This window comes from Cibotium barometz, chromosome 12 (assembly GCF_041138505.1).
Source record: "Cibotium barometz isolate CiBa-2024 chromosome 12, ASM4113850v1, whole genome shotgun sequence".
NCBI lineage: Eukaryota > Viridiplantae > Streptophyta > Polypodiopsida > Cyatheales > Cibotiaceae > Cibotium > Cibotium barometz.
In genome coordinates this window covers 11,123,986-11,148,922 of record NC_141057.1, presented here as the reverse complement: position 1 = coordinate 11,148,922, position 24,937 = coordinate 11,123,986, and the positions used below count along the sequence as shown (strand labels likewise).

Here is a 24,937-nt window from a genome sequence, read left to right as displayed (position 1 = left end):
GTTCTATGTCCCGAACACTACGAGACATCAGAGCATAAGTGACCTGTTCAGCTTCCTCTGACTGACGAACACAAGAACTACCACCATCAGTACTGGAAAGTTCCTGCCAACGGCTGCCATCTACTGGCAAGCTATCCACCACCTGGTCTCGGAAAGCCCGCTCCTGCAGTGTATCCACACTTGAGTAGCCATTACCAGACTGCCACTCATCACAATCCTGAGGACCTGGGAGAGAGAGTGCTGAAAGCCTGTAAACTCCATTCTCCACTCCGCCTTCCCAAACCACTTGGCATGTTGCTTTGTCCCGGAGAGCAACAAAATGCTCATCAAACTCCACCCGTACGCCAGTAACCTGATGCACTGACAACAGATGAAAACCAAGTGCCGGAACATACAACACCTGGGAGGAATGCTTCCCCCCTCTGCCATCGAGAACTATCTCCATCCTGCCCTCACTATGAACTGGGATAGTGGATGTATCCCCAGTAAGAATATGACCAGAAAGCCTGCAGAGATCCTGTAAAAACCGGAACGGGAAGGAGTCATGTGCCTGGAAGCACCACTATCGAGAATCCACTCCCGAGTATCCGTTGCGGAGAGTCCTCCAATCTCCTCCCTGCCTGAAGAAAATGAAACATCGGTGTCCATCACCTCCAGGTGCACAAAAGCCGGAGTCTTCATGATTGCTGCTGAGGAATCTTCACCCTTATCGGTCTTCCGCTTGGGACACTGCCTCCAATAGAGGCCTTTCTCGCCACAATCATTACAGGTCCGCTCTGCCTTCAGTTTCTCGCGGTCAGCGTCGGACTTCTTCTCAGAAGACTTCTCCGATGAAGCCTTCCCTTTGCCCGAGTTACGGCCTTTCAACCGTTGGCCAGTAAAGGCCTCCGAACCTCCACCCTGAGGAGGGTTCGTGAATCGTTCCTCCTGGTCCAGGACCATGGGCACAAGCTCCTCCCACGTGATGGTGCTGAGCCTGCCACTGGTAATCAAAGAGGAGTAAAATGTTGAGTATGAAGAGGGCAAATGTGACAGCAATGTGATGGCCATGTCCTCTGACAATATCTCCTTCCCAGCCTGAAGAACTTCTTGCTGAAGAGCCTGCAGCTTGTTAATATGCTCCCGCATCGTCGACGACTTTGCAGGGCTTATAACCCGCATCTGTACTTCCAAGGAAATCCTCTTCATGGGCGATACCCTGTTGTAAAGTGAGGCCAAGTGCTGCCATATACCTCTGGCCAGCGTCATGTGCTTTACATGATTGATTACCTGTGGTGTGCAGTTGAGGAAAATAAACGAACGGACCCTAGCGTTGACACGATCCCACATGTGTGTCTGAGCCTCCCGGTCCTTTCGGGTCGACGGTAACTCCCCTTCCTCTACTTCCGGCCGTGGAACACCAACAACGACGAAATCGGCGAGGTCGTAAGACTCCAAAACAGATTCCATCATCACCTTCCATATGCCATAGTTGCTCCCGTCCAACTGACGGTCCACCGAGAACGTGGGGAGTGTCGGGATCTTCACATGTCTCTCGGCCATCTGAAACAGATCTGCCATAGCGGGGATGTACTCTGAAAAGGGGTGGGTGGTGGGAACAAAGAAGAACTAAAACCTGCAAGTGGCTGTCCAGCAAATCAGCCCGCCTTCCTCTTGCACCTTCTCTTCCCGATCAGCCCAAAACAGTCCACCAATCAGCCACAAAACAGTCCCCCTCTTGCTCACACAAATCCCAAGACCTATCTAGAGCCTAGGCTCTGATACCATGTTAGAATACGCAGCGGAGATGGACAACGGCACATGGCAGAAGCTGCGAAAGTTCTTCAAGGGGGCACCAGCTGATAGCGTGCTGCAGAGGGCAAAGGTAGCGGCAATATGCAGGCTGGGTGGCAGCGCAGCCAGGTTCTACTGGACGTGTAGGGGCTGCAGATGGATGAGTAGACAGCGCCTGGTGGCAACAGCAACAGCCGCAGGTGGCAGATGAGAGGCGGTTCACGGCAACTGTGCAGGTGTGCAAGGAGATGCAAAGCAGGTGTTTTGGAGTCTTATGACCTTGCTGATTTCATTGTTGTTGGGGTTCCACAGCCGGAGTTAAGAGGAAGGGGAGTTACCCTCTATTCGGAAGGAACGGGAGGCACAGGCACAATTATGGGATAGTGTCAATGCCAGAGTCCGTTCTTTCATCTTCCTCAATTGCACACCACAAGCTGCAGGCTCTTCAGCAGCAGGAAGTTCTCCAAGCAAGGAAAGAGATATCATCAAAGGATATGGCCATAACGTTGCTGTCACATTTGTCCTCTCAGTACTCAGCGTTTTACTCTTCGTTGATTACCAGTGGCACGCTCAGCACCATCACATGGGAGGAGCTTGTGCCTATGGTCTTGGACCAGGAAGAGCGATTCACGAACCCTCCCCATGGCAGAGGTTCTGAAGCCTTAACTGGCCAACCGTCGAAAGGCCATAATAACAACAACAAGGGCAAAGGGAAGGCTTCATCGAAGAAGTCTTCTGAGAAGAAGCCCGACTCAGACCGGGAGAAACTGAAGGCCGAGAGGACCTGTAATGATTGTGGCGAGAAAGGCCACCATTGGAGGAAGTGTCCCAAGCAGACTGGGAAGAGTGCTAATTCTTCAGCTTCAGCTACAAAGACTCCAGCCTTTGTGCACTTAGAGATGATGGACATGGATGCTTCATCTTCTTCAAGCCAAGAGGCAGTTGGCTTCACCGCAAAGGATACTCGGGAATGGATTCTCAACAGTGGTGCTTCCAGGCACATGACTCCTTCCCGTGACTTCTTTCTAGATCTGAAACGGCAATCAGGTCGCATTTTCATTGGCGACAATTCCACAATTCCAATACACAGTGAGGGCCGGATGGAGATCATTCCCGATGGCAGAGTGCGGAAGCATTCATCTCGCATTCTTTACGTCCCAACACTTGGTTTTCATCTCTTGTCAGTGCATGAGGTATGCAAGACTGGCTTCCGGGTGGAGTTTGAGGAGCATTCTGTTGCTCTACGAGACCGCAAGACTGGCCAAGTTGTTTGGGAAGGCGGCGTGGAGAATGGTATATACAAACTCTCCGCACTCTCCTCTTTGACAGGCTCTCAAGTTGGTGACTTGTGGCACTTTTTGCTTGGCCACTTAAATGTGGATGCGTTGCGGCGAGCTTTCCGGAACCAGATGGTGGTTGGCTTGTTAGATGTTGGTAGCAGGCAAGGACGCTGCAGTTCTTGCATACGTGGTAAGCAGCACAGGGAATCTTTTCCGAAGCACCCTTCCAGGCAGGCTTCGAAACCATTGGAGTTGGTACACACTGACTTGTGTGGACCTATGCAAACAGCATCCCTGGGAGGTTCTTTGTACTTCATGTTGCTTGTTGATGATTGTTCCAGATTCACATGGGTTTATTTCCTTTCTCAGAAGGACCAAGATTTTGCTCGGTTCAAGGAGTGGCATGTAATGGTGGAGAAAGAGTCTAGCTTGCAGGTGAAGACTCTTCGGGCTGACAAAGGAGGTGAATTTTCTTCTAATGCTTTCGTGAGATTTTGTGCAGAACATGGCATCAAGAGGGAGCTAGCGAATACAGGTTCGCCGTCACAGAATGGAGTAGTTGAACGTAAGAACAGGACTGTGGTGGAGATGGCGAGGACGATGCTGGAGCATCGTGATCTTCCTCGTCCACTTTGGGAAGAGGCTGTGGCTACGGCTGTCCATATCCTCAACCGGTCTCCAACGACTTCAGTACCGAACATGACTCCCTTTGAGACATTTTGGCAGGAAACCTAATGTCTCCCATTTCCGTGTGTTTGGGAGCGATGTCTATATTCACATTCCGAAGAAGCAGAGGGGGAAGCTCGACTCAAAGTCCCAAAAGCTTATCTTTGTGGAATATAACTCTCTTTCCAAGGGATACACGCTATATGATCCAAAGAGAAACGAGGTTGTTGTCAGTAGGGATGTGGGTCTTTGATGAGCATGTTCCGGTTTCCATTGTTGATGAGCCGCCACTTCTTGGAGACCCAGAGGATTCTGATGATTCCCAATCTATTGTTCCAGCTGGATAACCTCAGTCACTTCAGGAGGTTGAGCCCGCAGTTGGAGATGAGCCCCCGCAACAACAAGAGGCTCAGCGTTCTGTTCGAGTACCCAGGTGGTTGGTAGACACCCTTCGGGCGTCAAGGAGCTTCCCTCCAAATGGACCACAGAGGATGGACCTCGAAGATCACACAAAGTCCGTGATAAAAGTCATTCAACGGAGCTTTTACAGGTAAACTATGCTTTGATGTCTCGTATCATGCGGGACAAAGAGCCCACTTCCGTCAAGGAAGCCCTTGCACAAGATACTTAGAGGAAAGCCATGCAGGTGGAACTGGATGCCATTGAGAGAAGAACAACACTTGGGAGTTGGTACCGAGGCCGTCGAAATGGTCTGTCATTAGTGTCAAGTGGGTCTTTAAGACCACGTATACGTCAGATGGGTCGGTGGACAAACACATAGCCAGACTTGTGGCTAAGGGTTATGCTCAGCAGCCTGGCATCGACTATGAGGATAACTTTGCACCGACAGCGAGGATGACCACGATTCGGACCGTTTTTGCCCTTGCTTTTTCTCAGTGGTGGCCCGTATATCAGATGGATGTCAAATCTGCATTCCTTAATGGTGACCTGCAAGAGGAGGTGTATGTTGAGCAGCCTCCAGGCTTTGAGGTTCTAGGATCAAAGGGTATGGTTTACATGTTGAGAAAGGCCTTGTATGGTCTTAAACACGCTCCCAGGGCTTGGACTCAGAAGATTGATGCCTTCTTTCTCCGGGCAGGATTTCAGAGATCGATTGCAGATCCCAACCTATATCTCTTTCGAGAACGCGGCATGGTCACACTGAGTCTTCCATGCCCGGACCAAGCACATAGAGATACAATATCACTTTGTTCGTGAGAAGATCTTGGCTGGTGACATCTTGCTTCTTTATTGTTAGACGGAGGACAATGCGGCGGACCTCTTCACGAAGTCTCTACTTCAGGCTATGCTCCGACAGCACCCAACTCACTAGGGTTGGTTCCACATCCAGGAGCTGAGAGGGGGTGTTAGCAATCATCTCCTATCTGTATATTTACACCAAGGCCTCTGTTGTGGCTGTGCCCGCCCGATTTAGGTGTTTTCTCATTTTTCCCCTCTCCATATTTTTTCCCTGGTGTGGAGGGCTGTACGATTGCTCTGTTGCCCCCGACCTTCCCCTGTGTGCTGGCCGACTAGGAGATGCTGGCCGATTGGAGGGCAAAACTGGTCATGGGTACTTTTGCTGGCTATCGGCTGTTTTTTAGCAGGCCAACTGGCTACCTGGGGCCATATAAAATGGCCCCTTGCCCCCCCCACACTTTTCATCTTGTATTCCAGGATTTCTCGTGTATATAGCAGAGTTATACGCTTCTCTCTCTCTCTCTCTCATTTCTGCATTTTTCTGTTGTGCACCTGCTCTAGGTGTTTTCAGATCTTGTCTTCATCTCCGCTACATATTCTGACAGAAATGTGGGATACAAAGTAATGTGATAGGTGTGATTTGAACTTCAAAGATGTAGATAGAATGACTTACAATGCTTTGCATGAACTCATGCACAATCCATTATTTCATTAGCATGTACTCATGCTATACTTTCCTTTCCCAAGATCCATTATCAAACAATATCAAAACCAATGCAACAATCAAGATGAAGCAAATAGCATGTGGATTGGCATGTAATTTGACATTCCCAAGTATAAAGATGGCTTAAATGTCACACCAATGATTGAAGAAGCGTCGAATGATTCCAACGGCATCCAATGGTATATGGAATTGATCAAGAACTCCCAAACTTGAGAAACATGGCTTGATCATTGGTCTATTTGAAGCATTAGCCTGTTTAATGGCACCATTAGTTTACTTAATGATGATTAGACAAGGCTAATGGCAAGTTGAAGTGACCAATGTCAAGAAATTAGGGTTTCTTAGAAGAAAGCCCCAAATCTCAAGTGGAGATTCAAGAAATCCAAGAAATCAACCACGAAATGCAAGGGAATGCTTAGCAATTATTCAAATGTTACCAAGAAGCCATAGTCTTGAGTGTTGGTTGAGAAAATACCCTTGCCTTGATGAAAAACGTAGGCCTCTAGTTGCAGCTTTCTGGAGAGTCCATGGGCTTCATTCCTCAAGAAATAGGGCTCCAAAAGGGTAGAAATTGATGGAAGACTCTACTGCTAAGCTTGGGAGAGCATTTAGAACTTGTAATGAGCATGTATGTAACACGCGGAAGCTCTGGGAGTCTTCTTTCAGCCCTAAACACTACTGACAACATGCTGATGCTAAAACGCAGACAAAAGAGAGAGTAGAGAGAGAGAGATATGCTGGAAATTCAGTATAATCTTATGGTACAAAAAGGTACCCTAATCTACAGCCATAGGCTGCCTTACATAAAAGGTGGAATACACCAAAATCTGTCCTACTCTAAGGACCCAACTCATAAGGAGTTGAATGAGTAACACAATGAGCAAACATGCCTATTTATAGGATCTTGGACAATAGAAGAGCTGGCCGACTGCTGGTCGGCCAGCCGACTCGCAGAATTCTCCATAAATGATGATGCGCCTGCAACCACCTCTCATCTGGTTCAGCCGACGGTCCTTCTTGCAGCCGACAGTACCCTCCTTGCAGCCGACAGGTCATCCTAGTCCCTTCTCACAGCACTTTATGCTCCAACTTCAGGTTCTTATCATCTTTTCTTGGCTGCCCCTTCTGGACTAGCGTCAGGATATGTCCATGGGCAAGCATGCACATGACAATGTATGAGGTGCCAAATGACGATTTCGCCACCCTGCTATCCTGAATTTCACCGCCCTGTTGCCACCTCTTCATAGTTTGAATCACATGCTTATGATGCCCAAGAATCACTACCAGATCTTGGTTAGATGCTTGGTAACATGTATGTGAAGTTTGATCAAGAAATTTGATGAAACCTATGAGATTCTAGGGTTTTCTTGAAGCACAAAAGGAACTGAAAATTCTAAAGCTTTCCATGATGAAATTTGAAATTTGGGAAAAATAGGATCAATGAGAAGCTCGGATACCACTCCACTGAACTAGCATTGATCGCTCAAGGCATGGAGTGATAACATGGGTGTAGGAGCACCATCTGTCAAATCCACTCGGATCTCCTCGTGATCGATCTTGGTTCGAGACTCGAAACCTGCAAACAAACGAACAAACGAACAACAAGGGGGTGCAAGCCTGACTCACCTCCCAACCATGACAGCCGTGGGCGAGCCCACAGTCTTGGCTGTCCCCACCGAGCCACGAGCTGAGCTAACTAGGATGACGTACCGACCAATCTCCTCCTCGCGACGTCCCATACCGCCACGAAGCTGCCCTCGCGGGCCTCGAGACTGCTGCCGGCCTCGGCTACATAAAGCAGGTGCAAGTCTGCACTAGATCCAGGCTCCAAGACCATAGAGCTCTCACAAACTCGCGGGACTCTCTATATCCCAATAACTAACCTTGGCCACCCTTTTATAGGCTCTTGGCCGGTCATCGGGCGTCCACACTTGGACGTCCGCCCGTCCATACTTGGGTGCCCGCCCGTTCGTATATCCCTCACTCAGCTCGTCAATCAGCCTGCCTAGTTCCAAGCTTCCCCAAGCCTCGAAACTAGTCTTGCGTGCGTGTAGCACACGGTAGATACACACTGTGCACATGACATACTCCCCTTCCTCTAAGAGCTCACTCCTGAGCTCACTAAAAAGCCAAGGTAATCTCTCTGAAGAGTAGTCAATGTCTCCCATGTAGCGTCCTCCTCAACACGATCCTTCCACTTGATCTTGTATTCGGTGATAAGCGTATTACGCAATCTTCGTTCACGAAATCCAAGAATCCTTTCAGGTTCGTGCGGAACAAATGTCATGTCCTCGACATCTATAATTTCTTGAGGAGTAACTAACTGATCTGCTCCACCCAGTACTTCCTTAAGTCTACTGACATGAAATACAAGATGAACTTTCACATGAGAAGGCAAATCCAATTCATATGCAACTGAACCAATCCGTCGTGTAACACGAAATGGTCCACAGTATCTAGGGGATAATTTCGGAGATCTACCTGTCCTTAAAGTCTCAAAATCTTTCAGAACTCGCAAATACACCATTGTTCCTTCAAAGAACTCTCTGGGTGAACGATGTCTATTAGAATAAACCCTGTCTCGGTCTTGAGCACTTCTACCTTGGCCACCCTTTTATAGGCTCTTGGCCGGTCATCGGGCGTCCACACTTGGGTGCCCGCCCGTCCATACTTGGGTGACCGCCCATTAGTATATCCCAAACTCAGCTCGTCAATCAGCCTGCCTAGTTCCAAGCTTCCCCAAGCCTCGAAACTAGTCTTGCGTGCGTGTAGCACACGGTAGATACACACTGTGCTCTTGTAATCTATACACATTCTCCAGGTATTGTCCTTCTTTCTCCTAAGCAACACAGGTGCACCCCAAGGCGATTTACTTGGACGGATCTAGCCCATCCTTAAATAATCTTCGAGTTGTTTAGCCAACTCATCTTCCTCAGCTTGGCTCATCCTATAAGGTGGAATACTGACAAGATGAGCACCAGGGTTCAAGTCAATACGATGATCTACCGCCCGTTCAGGTGGTAAACCCGATGGCAATTCCTTAGGAAATACATCTTGAAACGAATCAAGTATCTTCTATAACTCTTTGCTTTCAAACACACTTAATTCATTTACATCCACCATCGAAGGGATGAGAAAAGAAGAAAGTGGAATCAATATACAATGGAAAGCGGTATACATTATATTTCCAAAATCAATTGTATTTACAAAGGGATGAATACAATCACCTAAAATACTATACTTGGTGTCCCTATGCTGAAAAGAAAAAATATAACTAGACCAATCTATCTCGACTTCAAGAGTCTTAAACCACTCAATCCCTAATAACAAGTCTACATTCTCTAGGTGCATTACATAGCATTCCAGAGTATCTTGGTAGTCCTGAATCTGGATTGGAAGCATCTCCACCTTGCGATCCCAAACTTGCCTTCCCGCAGGTAGATTTACCTCATATGTATGGTCGCTGAGTGTCGTATCAAGACTCAATTTCTCGACAAGTTTGTAGTTAACAAAGTTATGCGAACTGCCAGGGTCTAAAAGAATGTGAATTTTATGGCCATTCACTTCTCCATAACCTCGGAGAAGATCATGCAAGCCAAATACTTTAGAATTGAACAGACAATCAGAACAAGTACTAGGGCGAGAAAGTACAGTAATTGACGTACCTGTCAAAGACAACTGGTTAGCTGCCTTTGGCTTGGGTCCCGCGTTTGTCTTGGTACCCTTTTGCTTTGGGCACTCGTTACGCATGTGTCCTTTTTCTTCGCAGATAAAACAACGTCCTTCCTTCTTGAGCTTTAAAGCCCTAAGGAGTCGTTTCTTCTTCGCTGGTGTCGAACTGGAACTCTTCGAAGGTTGGTCCGAAGACTTTCCTTCTGTCGTGTTAGCCATAGGTGCGGAGAACTTTCGTTTATGCTTGTTCCCCTGCTCGGTAACGGGTTTCGACTTGGAAGAGACCATCGTATCATCATAGATACGTGCTGAATGAATGGCCTCATCTAATGTTTTACATTTGTTATTTTTAACCTGTAAACGGTACGAGTCTGGTAAACCAGCTACGAAAAACCCCAAAAGAGTAGTGGGATCCATCTTTGTAGCTTTCATCTGCAAGTCACGAAACTTCTGGAGATAGACCTCATAAGTGAGGTGCTGCGAGGTCATGGTCAAAGCTGAAAACCCGGCAACAACATCATAATCATTCTCTTTCTTGAGGAATTCTTTCTTGAAGACGTCTTCGAATTGTGCCCAAGTCGTTGACTTAGGGTTGAGTTCCTTCCACCAAAGCAAAGCTTTGCCGGACAGGAAACCTGCTGCTAACTGTATCGTCTTTCCATCATCATATGGATGAAACTGAAAGTGAACTTGCCACTTATGTAGCCACGTGTCCACGATCTCCTTGGTGCGCTACTTTTGCTCGCCCCTGAACGGTTCCAAAGTAATGTTGGGGCCTAAAGCTGAAGCCAAGGTATCCATATCCAAGAAAGTGGAGAGGGTAGTGGTCAATAGAGTGATGGAGTTTTGCAAAGCTTGCATCTGGGCTGCGATTTGTGCCTGACATTCCGTCGAAGAAGCTTCGAGAGCTACTTGGAACTCTTGGAAATCTGATTTTGACACAAAATCGTCAAAAAGATCGGCATCGGTACCTTCCGTAGCCGGCAAGTCTTCGCGTTCCACAAGGGGCTCCAACTCTGATTCTTGGGTCGACATCGTGAAGAGAGTAAGTGGAGAGAAAATTCGATCTTTGCACAACAAGAGTGCGAGGGAACTTGAGAGCTTGAGAGCTTGAAAACTTGAGAGATGTGTGGCAAGAAGCCCACTAGAGGGGGTTTATAAAGGTTTCCCAAAAGCTAAAAATCTCCAAAAGCTAGGCTTAGCTTTTGCTTTGCTTTTGTGTTTTTTTTTTCCTCTTTGAATAAATATATATATATATATATATATATATATATATATTAATATATATTCATTTATATATATTTATATATATATATATATATATATATATATATATATATATATATATATATATGGATATATATATTCTATACTCTTTAAAAAAAAATAAACACTTTGAAACCTTGGAGGAGGGGTCTTTTAAAACTTAAAAAAAAAAATTAAACTCAAAAAAGCGAAAGCCCATTAAAAAAACGTGTGCTTTCACCTTTTTTTTTTCTCCTCCTGGATTAACTGCCGACGTGTGCTGCTCTGGCACTGACATCAACCTGCGCTGCCCATCCTGCTGGCGCCTGAGTGCGCATAGGTGGGCTGCGCCACCCTCGAGTACGCCTGGCCACAGGGCCACGTGGCCTGGGCGACTGGCCTGGGCACTGCCTGGCTCGCTACGCAGGCCTGGCCGCTTGCTTCCCTGCCTGCGTACAAGTCCGCCTGCGCACAAGGCTTGCACACGTTTGTGTGCGAATGTGCTTTCTTGGCCGACTGTGTACTCGCCCACCACAACGCTGCCCATAAACGTGACGCCAACACGACTATCCAGCACGCCACCACGTTTCAACCCTTCACATCTCTCTTCGCTCTCTCTCTCTCTCACTCGTTCAATGAAAAGCAAACATGCTTTTTTTTTCTGTTTCTCTCCCTGCAGTTCATGCGACTGCACAAGCAACTCTCTCCTCTTCTTTGCAAAGCAAACGACCCTTCTAAGACTACCATCTCCCATCAACATGGGTCTCTTTGATGAAGAAAAACACATGCTGAATCTGAAAACAGCAGTATGCACAGAAAAAACAGCAAGCTTTTTAACACATACCTTCCCACCTCGTTTGAAGCATGGAGATCCCGCATCTCAAAGGCTGAAATCTTTTATGCAAAAGGAAGAGGTGACAGTCACCTCTCGACATGCATCTTCTCCACAAGGCACCAAGCCTAATAGATATATGTATGCTAGTGCTCATGGAGAGCATAAAAGTCACATGCATGCAAGACATGTATCCCATGGTAAGGGTGACAGGTCTGCTTCTAGAAGAATTTTGCCTTCTGAGTTGTCTCATGGAGAGACAATGCCTTATGCAGGTAAGTCACATGCATCTAAGTTTCAAGTTCGTGGAGCACGTGCCACCGTGCCTCATGAAACCTCTACGACGGCCCATGGAGCCCATGCAGATAGGGCTGCCCCGTTGGATAAGGGGAAAAGAAAAAGAGAAGACCATGAGCCTCATGCCAGAAAGCTCAAGGAATTCAAAGCAAGTGACAAATCTGTTAAATTTGATGTTTTTCATAGAGAACATGATGCTTCTAAAGTGTTAGCATTTGTGGCACAGTTCGACATTGCTTTTAGCGATGAGGACTTTACCGAAAAGTCTAAAGTACGCCATGCTAGCATGTTTTTGAAAGGGACTGCTGCTCATTGGTGGATCACTGAAAACATCACCAAGGATCCCATTTGCACCTGGAAGGAATTTAAGGACCGATTCTATGCTCAGTTTTTGCCACCAAATGCGGAGCAAACTCTCACTCAAAAGTGGGACAGGCTGGAGCAAAGAGAGAAGTTCTGGAAAGTGTTACTGGAAGTAACTCCCTTTATGCAAATCACTGAGGATGAAAGAAAGAGGAAGTTTCGCTCTGGACTGCAACCAGCATATCTATCGGGCATTGACATACTTTGCAACAACTCACAGCTTCTGCTCTGCTCTTGCTACGGAGCAATTGGTGCTCAAGATTAAACAAGATCAAGGAGGTTCATGATAGAATGTGCAGCGGAAGAAGGGAAAGTGGAAACACAGGAGAGAGAGTGAGAGAGAAAGATGGAGAGGAAACACAGGTGAGAACCTGCTCTCAATATCATCATCAAAAGGAATACATGTCCCGAGCAAGAGGGGAGAACCTCGTAAGTTAGGGACTGCAGCTAGACAAGCTAGGCAAGCAATGCAAGCAGTAAAATATGAGGGAGGCATGCCGGCTATATATACCTCTACATGAAGGCAGCCGACTAGGGATAAATACCTCCACGACTGGGGAAAATCCCAAGACCATAAAATGGGGAATAAATATGGGTAAAATATGAGTGAGGGGTGACCAGCCCCTCTGACTAACATGGTCAGCACTAGAGGCTAAAATAGGACACCAAATAGGAAGCCAGCAAGTAGGGGATGATGTCTAACACCCCCTCTCAGCACCGGATGCTGAGCAAACTCCAAGAAGCCAGAGACGCCGTCCTCGATCAAAGATGAAAGACTGCAGAAACAGGTACCAAGAAAGCTCCACAAGCAATCTCCTCAGCAACTCAGCGGCAAAAGCAACAGAACAAGCTGCCAGGTACACCGTTCCTCTGGAAGAAAACAACCATATAGGCTGCGACGTGCTGCTCCAAATAATGGTTCCAAACCCAAGTGTAAGAACACTCCCCGAAGTCGAATGTCGTGTATCCAGCCTGGAGAAGGTATGAAAAACCTCAAAACCAACCAAGATCAGATCCTGTATATAACCAATCCTGGGAGAAGCAAACTGCTCCTCACTGGAACCCTCAAAAGAAATAGAGTCAATCTGCTCCAACTCTGTACCAAGAGTAGCCAAATGCTGTATAAAAGCATCCTCTGAAAAGGTCGGCATCGCAAGATGTAAAGACTCTGTAGAAAATATGGGGTCCATCTGCTCAAACTCCATAACATGAGTTGCCCAATGCTGTACATAAGTACACGACACTGAGGTGGGCATCGCAAGATGAAAGGACTCCACATCCCCCTCTGAAAAATGATATCGTCGGACTGGTACAAGCCCAACCTGATTCTGATCCAAATCCAAAAAACTCTGGAAGTACCACTGTGCCCCAGGCACGATTAGCAACCACAGATCCAAAGCATCCCACCGGGTCCAAAAAACCATCCTCCAAAACAACAAGCCATCAGAACTGGCAGAGGGAGGGGCATCCTCAGAAGCATCACAAAGAGAGGCAGAGGTAGACTCCTCACAATGAGGAAGGGAAGCAGGAATATAAACTGCAGTGGCAACAAAGTCCTCAAAAGCATCACGGATAGCAGAAGACTGTTCCAGAAGTAGAACCAGATCCCAAGAATCAGCAACAGATAAAAGATCCATGTGAAAGGATCACACCGCAAAAGGGCAAAACACCCTCCTTGTTCTGCAAATACTGCAAAGAACACAAGCTCGGACAAAATAAACTCTGCTCAGGATCTCTGAAAAGATCACTGCTCTCCTCCAAATAACTGTAAACTCCTGTCAAAGAAGAATGTCTCCACAGATACAACACAGCTCCCAAAACTGATCCTCAAGTGAAGTAGCTGGAGAAAGGCCCCCTCTGAGTGTAGAAAACTCTTGTGGGAAGCAAAACGCAGCCAAAACACTGCTGTCCAGCAAAAATAGCACTCCACCGCCAACAGAAGGCAAGGAACATGTACAAACCGGGAAACTGTGTAGGCCAGGAACAAAACACAGGTATAGATGCTTCAAAATCAGCAAAACGCTGACTGAAATCAGAAATTCAAAATCCTCCTCAAGTACCAAACTGCCTCCAAAGCCACAATCCAATCAAGAAACCCCTTCTGCAAGTGATCTGTGTCCACTGGAGAAGAAAACGCAGCCAAACAAGGGCTACAAACCTGAAAATTCAGGCCAACCAGTGTCCACACCTCCTATGAGGAAAAACGCTGAAGAGAAGGTACCTTCGGGTCCAACAGATGAAGCCCAGTTGAAGGTAGAGCTACCAGCAAGATCGGTTCAGAAAAAACGCAGCAACCATGGCTGCAAATCTGAAAACGCAGAGGTATAAGGGGCTGTAGAACGGGCTGAATCTGGAAACGCAGAAGAAAGAGGTACACCCAAGCCTCAGATCAGAAAATCAGCATCAGAAACCTGTAGAAGAAAAAAACGCAGCAAATATGCTGCTACTGGCCTGTACAAAACATGCGACCAGCACTAAGGGGGTATGAACGCTGAGAATTGCTGTAGACAGCCACCTGAAGAAAAACGCAACAACCTATGTGCTGCTGCCCTTGCTGAAAACGCAAAAACGCAGGTCTGTCCAGGGGCAGAAAAAACGCAGATATGAAGAGGTATAGGAGGGAGCATCCAACGCTGAAAATCACCGGCGCTCTGATACCATGATAGAATGTGCAGCGGAAGAAGGGAAAGTGGAAACACAGGAGAGAGAGAAAGATGGAGAGGAAACAGAGGTGAGAACTTGCTCTCAATATCATCATCAAAAGGAATACATGTCCCGAGCAAGAGGGGAGAACCTCGTAAGTGAGGGACTGCAGCTAGACAAGCTAGGCAAGCAATGCAAGCAGTAAAATATGAGGGAGGCATGCCGGCTATATATACCTCTACATGAAGGCAGCCGACTAGGGATAAATACCTCCACGACTGGGGAAAATCCCAAGACCATAAAATGGGGAATAAATATGGGTAAAATATGAGTGAGGGGTGACTAGCCCCTCTGACTAACATGGTCAGCCCTAGAGGCTAAAATAGGACACCAAATAGGAAGCCAGCAAGTAGGGGATGATGTCTAACAGTTCAAAGGGGAAAGACAAGGCTGTCCCAAATCAGCAAAAGGGTGGACAGCCACCTAAAAAGAACTTCCGGGAGACCTACACGGGTGGTAAAGCTGAAAATAACACATCTAAAGATCAGGGCCCAAGGAAGAACAAATTCGGCTTAACCCCAGAGCAAAGAGAGCAATATGCCAAGGATGGAAAATGCTTTTCTTGTGGTAGCAAAGACCACATGTTTCGACAATGCCCAGATCGCAAACCTAAGCACGAGGACAAGCAGACCAAGGCTAATGTACATGCAGTTCCTGATGTGCAAGGAAATACAAGTCATGATGCAAAAGAGCGAATGGTTTGCAAGGCTTGGGGACAAATCAAGGATCAACCCGCCCTATTCATGTTTGATGACTGTGCAACCGATAACTTCATCTCTATGCAAACGGCAGCTGCATTGGGTATTGAGGTTGAAAACATGGGACCTCACATTGAAGCCGAAGCTGCATTTATTGGTAAAGAGGTGCAGGTTAGCCCATTGATAGGGAAGTTGCGCATCCATATACAGGGCTACCTTGATAATGAACATTTCCTAGTGGCTCCACTAAATGGATGTGATGTATTGTTGGGCAAGCCGTGGCACCATAGGCTTGAGCCCCGCAAAGACTACAAGTCCAATATGATTTCTTTTATGCATAAAGGCCGCATGCATTTTATTGATGCTGGCAAAGAAGGGGATTCCATCCCACTTGTATGACACATCCAAATCAATAAAGCAATGAAAAAGAGTCTTTCTGCGTACTTGGTTTTTGTTCGTGATAGCCTTGTGCCAAATCATCAAAATGTGGATGCTGTGTCTAATGATAGGCTGAACTTTCTTTATGCATTCAACGACTGTTTTCCTGATTCATTGCCAGGTGAATTACCTCCCCAAAGGCCCGAAGATCACCGCATAGACCTTGTGCCAGGTAGTTCTCCTCCTAACAAACCCGCATACCAGGTAAACGAGCTTTTAGAGAAAGGTTTGGTTCAACCCAGTTCCTCACCTTATTGCTCTCCTGTACTTCTTGTTCAAAAGAAGGACGGTTCATTCCGCATGTGCGTGGATTATAGAGCTTTGAATAAGCTTACCATCAAGAACAGATTCCCAATTCCGCGTATTGATGATATTTTGGATAAGCTTGATGGTTCGGCTTGCTTTAGCCGACTTGACTTGAAGAGTGGTTATCACCAAATACGAGTGGTGCCACAAGATGTCCATAAAACTGCATTCAGGATAGCCTTCGGATTATATGAATTTTTGGTAATGCCTTTTGGTCTCACCAATGCTCCTGCTACGTTTAATCGTATGATGGATAGGATATTCCAACCCCATCGCAAACTTACAGCAGTATTCTTTGATGATATCTTGGTTTTCTCCAAGAATGAGCAAGAACACAGAACTCATTTGATCACAGTGTTTGAAGAGTTGCGGAAGCATAAACTTTTCATTAATGCCAAGAAAAGTGAGTTTTTCCTTTCAGAGATTCATTATCTGGGACACATTGTATCCAAGGATGGAGTTACAATGGATCCTGCAAAGATAGAGACCATTCGGAATTGGCCCGAATTGCAAAACGTACATCAAGTACGTAGTTTTATGGGATTATGTTCGTATTACAGGCGTTTCATAAGGCATTTTGCTATGATTGCCACTCCTCTACATGATCTCACAAAGAAGAAAATCACTTTCAAATGGACTTCAAAAGAACAGGATGCTTTCTTGCAGCTCAAGCATGCTATCATATGTGGACCCGTTCTGATTGTTCCTGACTTGCACAAGTCATTTGTAGTTGAATGTGATGCTTGTGGTGATTGTATAGGAGCTGTCCTAAATCAAGAAGGGCATGCAGTTGCATACGAGAGCCGTCGTTTGCATGATGCCGAGCTTCATATGGATATCTATGAGAAAGAGCTCTTGGCTGTAATTCATGCCTTTAAAATATGGAAACATTATCTTCTTGGGGCTGAATTTGTAGTCAAGACAGATCATCAAAGCTTGACATACTTTCTATCTCAGACAAAGCTTTCAGAAAAGCAGATGAGAATGACAAACTTTCTTTCCATGTTTCATTTTCAGATTGTGCATACTCCAGGAAAGAAAAATGTGGTGGCCGATGCATTATCCAGGAGGCCTTATGTAGCTGCAGTCTCAGTGGCGTCTCATGGAGACTTATCTGCTATGCGCGATTTGTATCATTTGGATGATGATTTTTGCCATATATGGACTGATTTGATGGCTGGTCATTCACATGCCTCTTATGTTATCAACGAGGGTTATCTTATGAAGGATAATTGCCTATGTGTGGTGAAGGATTTGCGTCCAAAGGTTATGGACGAATGTCACGCTCCACCCTATGCTGGTCATAGAGGTATCATGCCTACTACACGCATGATTCAGAGATATTTCTTTTGGCCGAGCATGCGTAAAGACATTGAGGCTTATGTGCGTGCATGTATTACTTGCCAAAAGGTGAAATTTGATAGGAAAAAACCTCCAGGTTTGCTTCAGCCATTGCCTATTCCCTCGCAACCTTGGGAAAGTATTACTATGGATTTTATTATGGATTTGCCTAGATCCCAGCATGGGAATGATGCTATTTGGACCATTGTGGATAGGTTTAGCAAGCAAGCTCATTTCTTACCCGTCAAGAAAACCATTAAAGCTGATCATATGGTAAAGCTTTTTCTTGCTAATATTTTCAAGCATCATGTTATGCCTAAATCCATTGTTGGGGATAGAGATCCCAGGACTACAAGCCTCTTTTGGAGGGCTTTATTTGATAATATGGGTACTAAACTTGAATTTTCATCAGCTTATCATCCCCAAACGGATGGCCAAAGTGAAGCTGCAAATTCAGCCATGTTGGATTTATTGAAGTGTTATGTGGCAGATCAAAAGACTGCATGGGAGAAGTATCTTCCACTTGTTGAGTTTGCCTACAACAATACGATCCATGCCTCCACGGGAAAGGCTCCGTTTGAGATTATCTATGGCAAAGTGGTATTGCCACCCATCCTTCGTACAAAGGATGAGATTTTTGCAGCTGATGAATATGTTCGTGACTTGGATGTAGCCTTTGGTCAGGTACGGACAGCCATTGCAAGATCTCAGGATAAGCATAAAATGGCTGCTGACAAGCATAGAAGGGACATGGAAGTCAAAGAAGGTGATTGGGTTTTGCTGAAATTTGAGAAAGCCAGGCTTCGGAAGAGGCCAGGACGAGAAGGATCATATCCTAAGCTTTCTCCTCGCTATTATGGACCCTTCAAGGTGATTCAGAAGATCAATGAAGTGTCCTACAGGCTTGCTTTGCCTAGTCACTGGAAGATTCACAATGCTTTTCATGTGAGTCTATTTCGGAAATATGTGGGGCCAGATCCTGATGAATCTGTCACAGAAGATCCACCAGAGATTGAAGAGCTTGAGGAGATCCTCCAGCCAAAACTGATTGTCTTTCACAAGGAGAGAAAGCTACCTGCAGGAAAGCTTTCCAGAAGATACCTTGTGAAGTTTAAGAATTATTTGCCTATTGATGCCAAGTGGGTAAATGAGGACTATTTTGTTGATTACCCACAGTTGTTGCAGGCATATCTTGAGGCTTTTCAGTTGAGGACAACTCTTTAGAAGCCCGGGGGGATGTCACCAATTGGCCGACCATTTGGTCCATCTCCAGTTTTTGTGTCTCGTTCACTTGAGGCCAGGCCGGTGTCTCATGTGAAGAGGCCAGTATTGTGCTGACATGGACGGGAGCCAGACTGGTGCCACCCGTGTATGACCTGGACTGTGTTCGACCATGGGATTGTCACGCCATGGAAGAACCAGTATTCGTGCCGTGTTTTGCCTATGGGACTGTCACTCCATAGGGAGGCTCGTGCCTGGAACTGTCTCTTACCTATGGGACTGTCACTCCATAGGAAGACCAGGTTTTTATGTTTTACGTCGTGCCATTTTTGTGCCGACAGATATTTTGTACTTGTTCCATGAACGGGAGATATGTCCATGATACTATTTGCACATGCACACATGTTTTGCATGTTTGAAACTGTTTTCGCATGACTTGTATTTTTGTGTTTGTCTGCTTGACGTGTTACTTACTGAGCGGGGACGCCTGCCAGTGAGTCGTGAAGTCTGCTCTGTCTTCTGACGAGTTTTGGTGCATGTGAACAGGTGGTAAGTATATTGCACATGTTAATTTAATACCTTAATCTCTAACCTTTTGATTTATAAGGTCATTTGTTCACACTCACTTAAAAGTGGGCACCTCCTTTGGGCACTTAGGGACCAAGGTGGGGAGCCCCACTTAAGTGTGTGTGGGAGTGGGCATGGTCACCTACCACACCCCTTTGGAACTGGCCACCCACATACAAGCGTGGGGGGCCAGCCAAATCACTAGTCGTATTACTCCCTCTCCAACCTTAATAAAAGAAAGCCATCACCTCCATCGAATGCATGCTGGCGATCATCTCTTTGTTTTTTTTTTTTTAAACAAACGGCGCCATCTTCACGAAGGCTGCAGGCTGTTGTATTCGCTCAGGCGGCTGCTTCTCCCTCCTCCAACCGACGGCTGTACTCTCTGCACTGCAAGCAAGCACAGGTTGTGTACTCTCTCTCCCAGGCGGCTGCATCTCCCCAGGCTGCAGGCAGTTGTACTGGTCTAGGTGGCTGCGCCAGTTATTCTCAGCAGGCTGCGCTGCCTTTCTCTTTTGCAGGCAGTCGTGGGCCATCTCCAGAAGGCTCTGCACCCCATCATTAGGTGGCTGCGCCAGTCATCCAATAGGCTGCCCACTGCACAGTAGGCGGCTGTGCAGGTTGCAGCCAGGTGACTGTGTACAGCAACCAGGCGCCCCTTCTCATCTTCTCAGGCAGCTGTACCCTCATCAGGTGAATGCACTTGACCACAGCTGGCGACTGCGCGTGCCGCTCATCCCATACAGACTGCTGTGCCTCGGTGTTTCTCTCAAGTAACTGCACACATGGGTATTGGACTTGTCACTTCCTTCTGCCATCCACAAGTAAGTGAATTTTCAGATTTAAATAAAGTACTCATCAAAGGTGCTGAGATCAGGAGAGCCAGGCGTTAGTACGAGAGCGCCTGTTTGTGCGTGGTCTCGGAACACCAGTGAGGCGCTCTCCGCGGAGTCCAGTGAAAGCACAAGACCGTAGAGACTGGACCATGCTAGTGGTCGTTCTACTTCGAACTTCTACTTCAAACGTCGACTTCGAGCCTATTTGTTTGGTACTGTACTCATATGTACATGGGTTCTTGGAACCCATGGAGCATTGTATTTGTTAAATACTCCCAATAAATATATCATATATTGAGGGGGGGTCGGCCCGTTCCGGCCCCAGTGCTGGTGTCCATCTTTCCATTTCATTTCATTTCAATTCAAGTTGTATTAAGTTGTCCATTTCAAATTGTGGTTTTAAAGTTGTGTTATTACGCGTGTGGGTGTCCAACGGAGTCTTCCCACTTGACGGGATCGGTTTCAACCGACGCGAGCCTTCGACACCGACCACCTCTCGGAGTGCCTTTGCCTTACATCGACACGAGCCTTCGTCATCGACCGTGCTTCAGCTCCGACATCATCTTTGCTTCTGCATTGGTCTTCTACTCAAAGTCTCCTCACATCAGAGGGCCTCTTGTACATATTTGCACTCACCATCATATATACACTCACTCACCCATTTCATGTTGTGTTGTTTTGCTCTAATCTCTCGTACATCTAGTCCTTTCGTCCTTTTGTCCTCACATACTCTTCACTGACATATGTTCGAGAGGAAGTTTTTATACTTCTAAAATTATATTTTTCCTATTTTGTTTGAATCATGGGTTCTCTTGCTCAGGAAGTCTCCCAAAATCTGAATTAAATAGTGTGTTTTATTTTGTAATGCTCCATCATTGCTCTTTACCCCTACTTAGAGCAAGGGGGGTTTGTCTTGATAGAGTGATGTAGGCTATCATCTAGTAGTCAAACTCTTATATCAAGCTGAACATGAAAGTTTGGGTGATTACATCACTATGTTCTTTTCTATCACATGATTGCTTGATGCCTATAAAAGCATGTACTTGGGTGGTTCTATAATAATGAGCATCATTTGAGTTGTGCAATCTTTTCTCTCTTGTTTGCTATCGCATCTCTATCTCTCTTTCCCTCTTACTCACTCTCTCTCTCCATAATTGTGCACCAACTTGTCATGGGTTGAACCTCCACCTCTCTTTGCACATGCTCCATCCTAGCACCATGAATGCTAACACATGACACATCCAATGACTGAGGATGATGCATGTGACATGAAGGTGCTCCAATAGAGAAGAAGTGTACACAAAAAAAATCGGAGGCATGTTTCTCCATCAAGCCTCACAAAGGTAGGGAATTAGCACTCCACATAACATTTGTTGTTGAATGAAACTTCCCAGATTGCTGCCCTCCACAGCCTAGAGCTTGGTGGCCAATTGTTGAATTGTGTTGCACCCCTGCTCTCTCCTATAGATGTGAATGCATGTGTGGCACACCTGTCCTTCTCTATATGTTGCTTCTCAAACTCCTGCCACAACATCTACACTTGCCCCCCAAAATTAAATGGAGTCATGAATAAGTTATCTTGATTCTAACTAATAGGACTCACATTGATTCTAACTAATAGGACTCACATTGATTGAATCACGAAAAGAAGAATAAAATCCCACAAAAACTTTCTACATGCAATGTCTGATAGATGCTCATATTCAAGCTAAAGGAACAAACCATTCTCACTACTTGGGCCTAAATAAATGTCCCTATCATAATTTGGCACTCATCCTATGTTTAGTGTGAACTTGCCAACAATGGCTGCTCACGGCTTCTAAGCTAAGTAAAGCAGGCCAGGTTAGCATGTTGTTTGCCTCTAGAATACACAGCCATAAACAACCACTAACTTGCCTCAAAATCTGCCCCGTCAGACTCCAGAGGCCATGTCTTACATGACAAATTTACCTTATTTGGCCTGTTTCTTCCAGCCCTCCGGAATTTCCAGCAAGTTTTAGAATTTGCACAGTTGGATCACTTAGTGACAGTATGGGTTTTCATTTTGTGATCGGCTTCAGATTCATGATGAGTTTTGTAAAAAACCCCAATGTCTGGTGTAGCTTAATGCATAAAGGCATGTGTCAAAGTGTCTACACCTGCCTTCAGTGACTGGACAAAAAAAAAAAAAGGGACTTTCACATCTACACCCCTTAATGTGTGTGTTTTCTTATTTTTCATCAAGTTTGGCATGTACTTGAATCAGCTGTGTATACATTTCAGTCGTGCAACCAAAAAGGGACGAAAAAAACATTTTTAAACCCAACGGAGTAAAATTTCTGATGTATGAACATCCAATTAAAGCAACAGCTAGATCCATTGACTTTACAGCTACATGAGCTACAGCTAGATCCATTGACCGTAACAGAGGCCAACTACCTCCACACCATAGGGCAGAGATGTTATTGTTGCCTCCTGGGATACATTTACATGCTTCGCTACTAGGTAGGGCCTAGGCGCTCTCATAAAAGCCATTGCCAACTGGAGCAGCAGCAAGTAGGCAAGGGACAGCAAGAATAGCAGCAGGCCATTCAGACACCAACTGCCAAGTCACAAACTGATTGGGGCCAGATGTCAGACATCCTCCACAATGACACTAAGTCGGACCATTCACAGTCATTCGGTTGCAGAAACAACTTCAGCCACCCACTTAAGGAGCCAAGGGTTCATGCAATCTCAGTGATGCTCACTCAGAGGCCATTCATGGCAACCTAAAAGTTTGGTCGATAAGTAGCTCACTGTCTTTTTCTTTTTTTTTTAAGTGCAAGATAAACTCAAAAATGAACATTTTATATATGAAAATAGGTAAGGCAGAAAAACCTGATGATCTAGGATCTTCACCAGCACCAAGAAGAAGTCATTGTCTACATCCCGTGTGTCCTTCCCAAGTATAACCACGTCCTTGTTCATGCGTGAAAGTTTTGGATCAAGCTCTGTGCAATCATCTACGAACCAGCCATCCTTCCAGAGCTTGATACATTGATCACTCAGCTGAAAGGCTTCAAAATGGACATCGGCACTGCCTTCGTCATTAACCTCCAGCTTCACAACTGCGGTAACCCAAGCATTGAAGCTGCTCTCAGCGTGAAGTTCAGCAGCCTGCCGGATCTCTGTACATGACAGGGTATAGTCTCTCTTGTTCTGGCTAATGGTTTGGGTGAAGATAAACCCAACCCTGCGCATGCCCAACCCCATGGCTATGGCGTCCACCTGTCTCTCCTCTTCGGGATCCCTCAATAGAAGGAGGCCATCCTCCATGCCCTGCTGCGGGGGCTCGTAAATGAACTCCACAGAGACGTCGTTCTGCTCGTTGACAGTGCCATACATGAGCCCACCTCTTTTGACGGCAAACGCCAGGGATTCGTTGACGTAATGCTGGAAGGCGCTGGCAGTGTCGCGGTCGAAGGAGACGGAGGCGCAGTGGGGCTTCTCCTGGCGCTCGATCCGCGTCTGCTTGGCGATTAGGTCGTCCATAGTCATCTTCTTGCCGAAGATGCCAGCGGGGTTCACAGGGGGGCCGGCCACAACGCGCTCGCCTTCGTAGAACAGGAAGACCACGGAACCATGGGTCAGACCGAGCGAGGCCAGCGGAGCCGAGGCGTCGGTCAGGTCCTGTAAGGCGGAGGCGGACGAGGCGTCCTTGGCCAGGAGCAGGGCCTGATTCCGCGAGATGATCTGCGCGGCCACCGGGACTCGCAGCTGGGAGGCTATGGCGTCCTGCAGCTGCCCAACTGAGGAGGACGGCTCCATGCTAACCCGCTCCAGGCCATCGCGGCTTCTGATGCGCAACAGCATATTTAGAGACACACAGCGTTGCACCGAAGTTCTGACGAGCTAATCCGCGCACGGCATCCTCTGTGTATGCGCGCGCGCGTTCGAGTAAAGAATCGTGAGCAAGCTAAGAGAACAGAAAGCTTTTCTTTCCGTTATAAAAAAACCCTTAACAGTGTACACACCATCAAGATTTTTTTCCTAACAAAGGATCCCTCAACTTTTGTGCTAGCTCAACTTGCCTTTTAGCAATCAGTGCTACGCATTACAATGGTGGATTTGTACACTAAGGCTTGTTACTTATGCAATGGGACACATACACTACCATCAGAACAAGATTGTATACCCGTGTTCCTCACTTGGTAATATTGAAGTATTGAGTTAGCAGTTATAGACCATGTGTTACTTGATCCCCTTTCGGATTTACAATGTTACTTCAAGATACACTTTCAGATTTGTAATGTTACTTCAAGATACACTTGTTCCTACTTACTTCTGACTCCCATTAGCTTTATTTTTTATTTTTTTATGTGTAGATAAATTTACATAAGTGTGCTCTTGTGACCTATGTGGTCAAGCCTATTTATAATGAAAATCATTATGAAGAGCCCTAATGCTCTTTTGTGCAATTTGCTTCTGCTAATGAAGTTGACTATTGGAGAGGCTTTAGGAAGTTGTTGGCTTATGAGGCTATAGGCAGTGATGGCCTTAGTGTTGATTTCTTCACATGTGGAAGGTAATCCATGTAATCGACTTCAATGAAGGTAATCCATGTAGTGGACTTCGATAGGGTACATTCTTGTGAAGATTTGATTTTGAAGGGCCCCCAACTCACTAGCAACTTACAAGGTATAGGTTGTCAAATGTTGTGTCTACACCATCAAGGAAATCCATGGGCCATACCATGGACTAGAGCCTCTCTCTAATAACGATGGCCTCCCCATCCAAAGATATACCTAAAAGAG

At 46.2% G+C, this 24,937-nt stretch overlaps 1 protein-coding gene across 1 annotated transcript in view; it reads right to left on the bottom strand.

The window, feature by feature from the left end:
• The window catches only part of LOC147633052 (NPL4-like protein A), a 38,866-nt gene extending 14,722 nt beyond the window's left edge, over positions 1-24,144 (bottom strand). Inside the window, exon 1 of the mRNA XM_086806050.1 lies at positions 23,022-24,144. Coding sequence (XP_086662176.1) covers positions 23,022-23,996 — 975 coding nt within the window. The 5' untranslated portion in view covers positions 23,997-24,144. The remainder of the gene's footprint in view (positions 1-23,021) is intronic.
• Between the last annotated feature and the right edge of the window lie 793 nt (positions 24,145-24,937).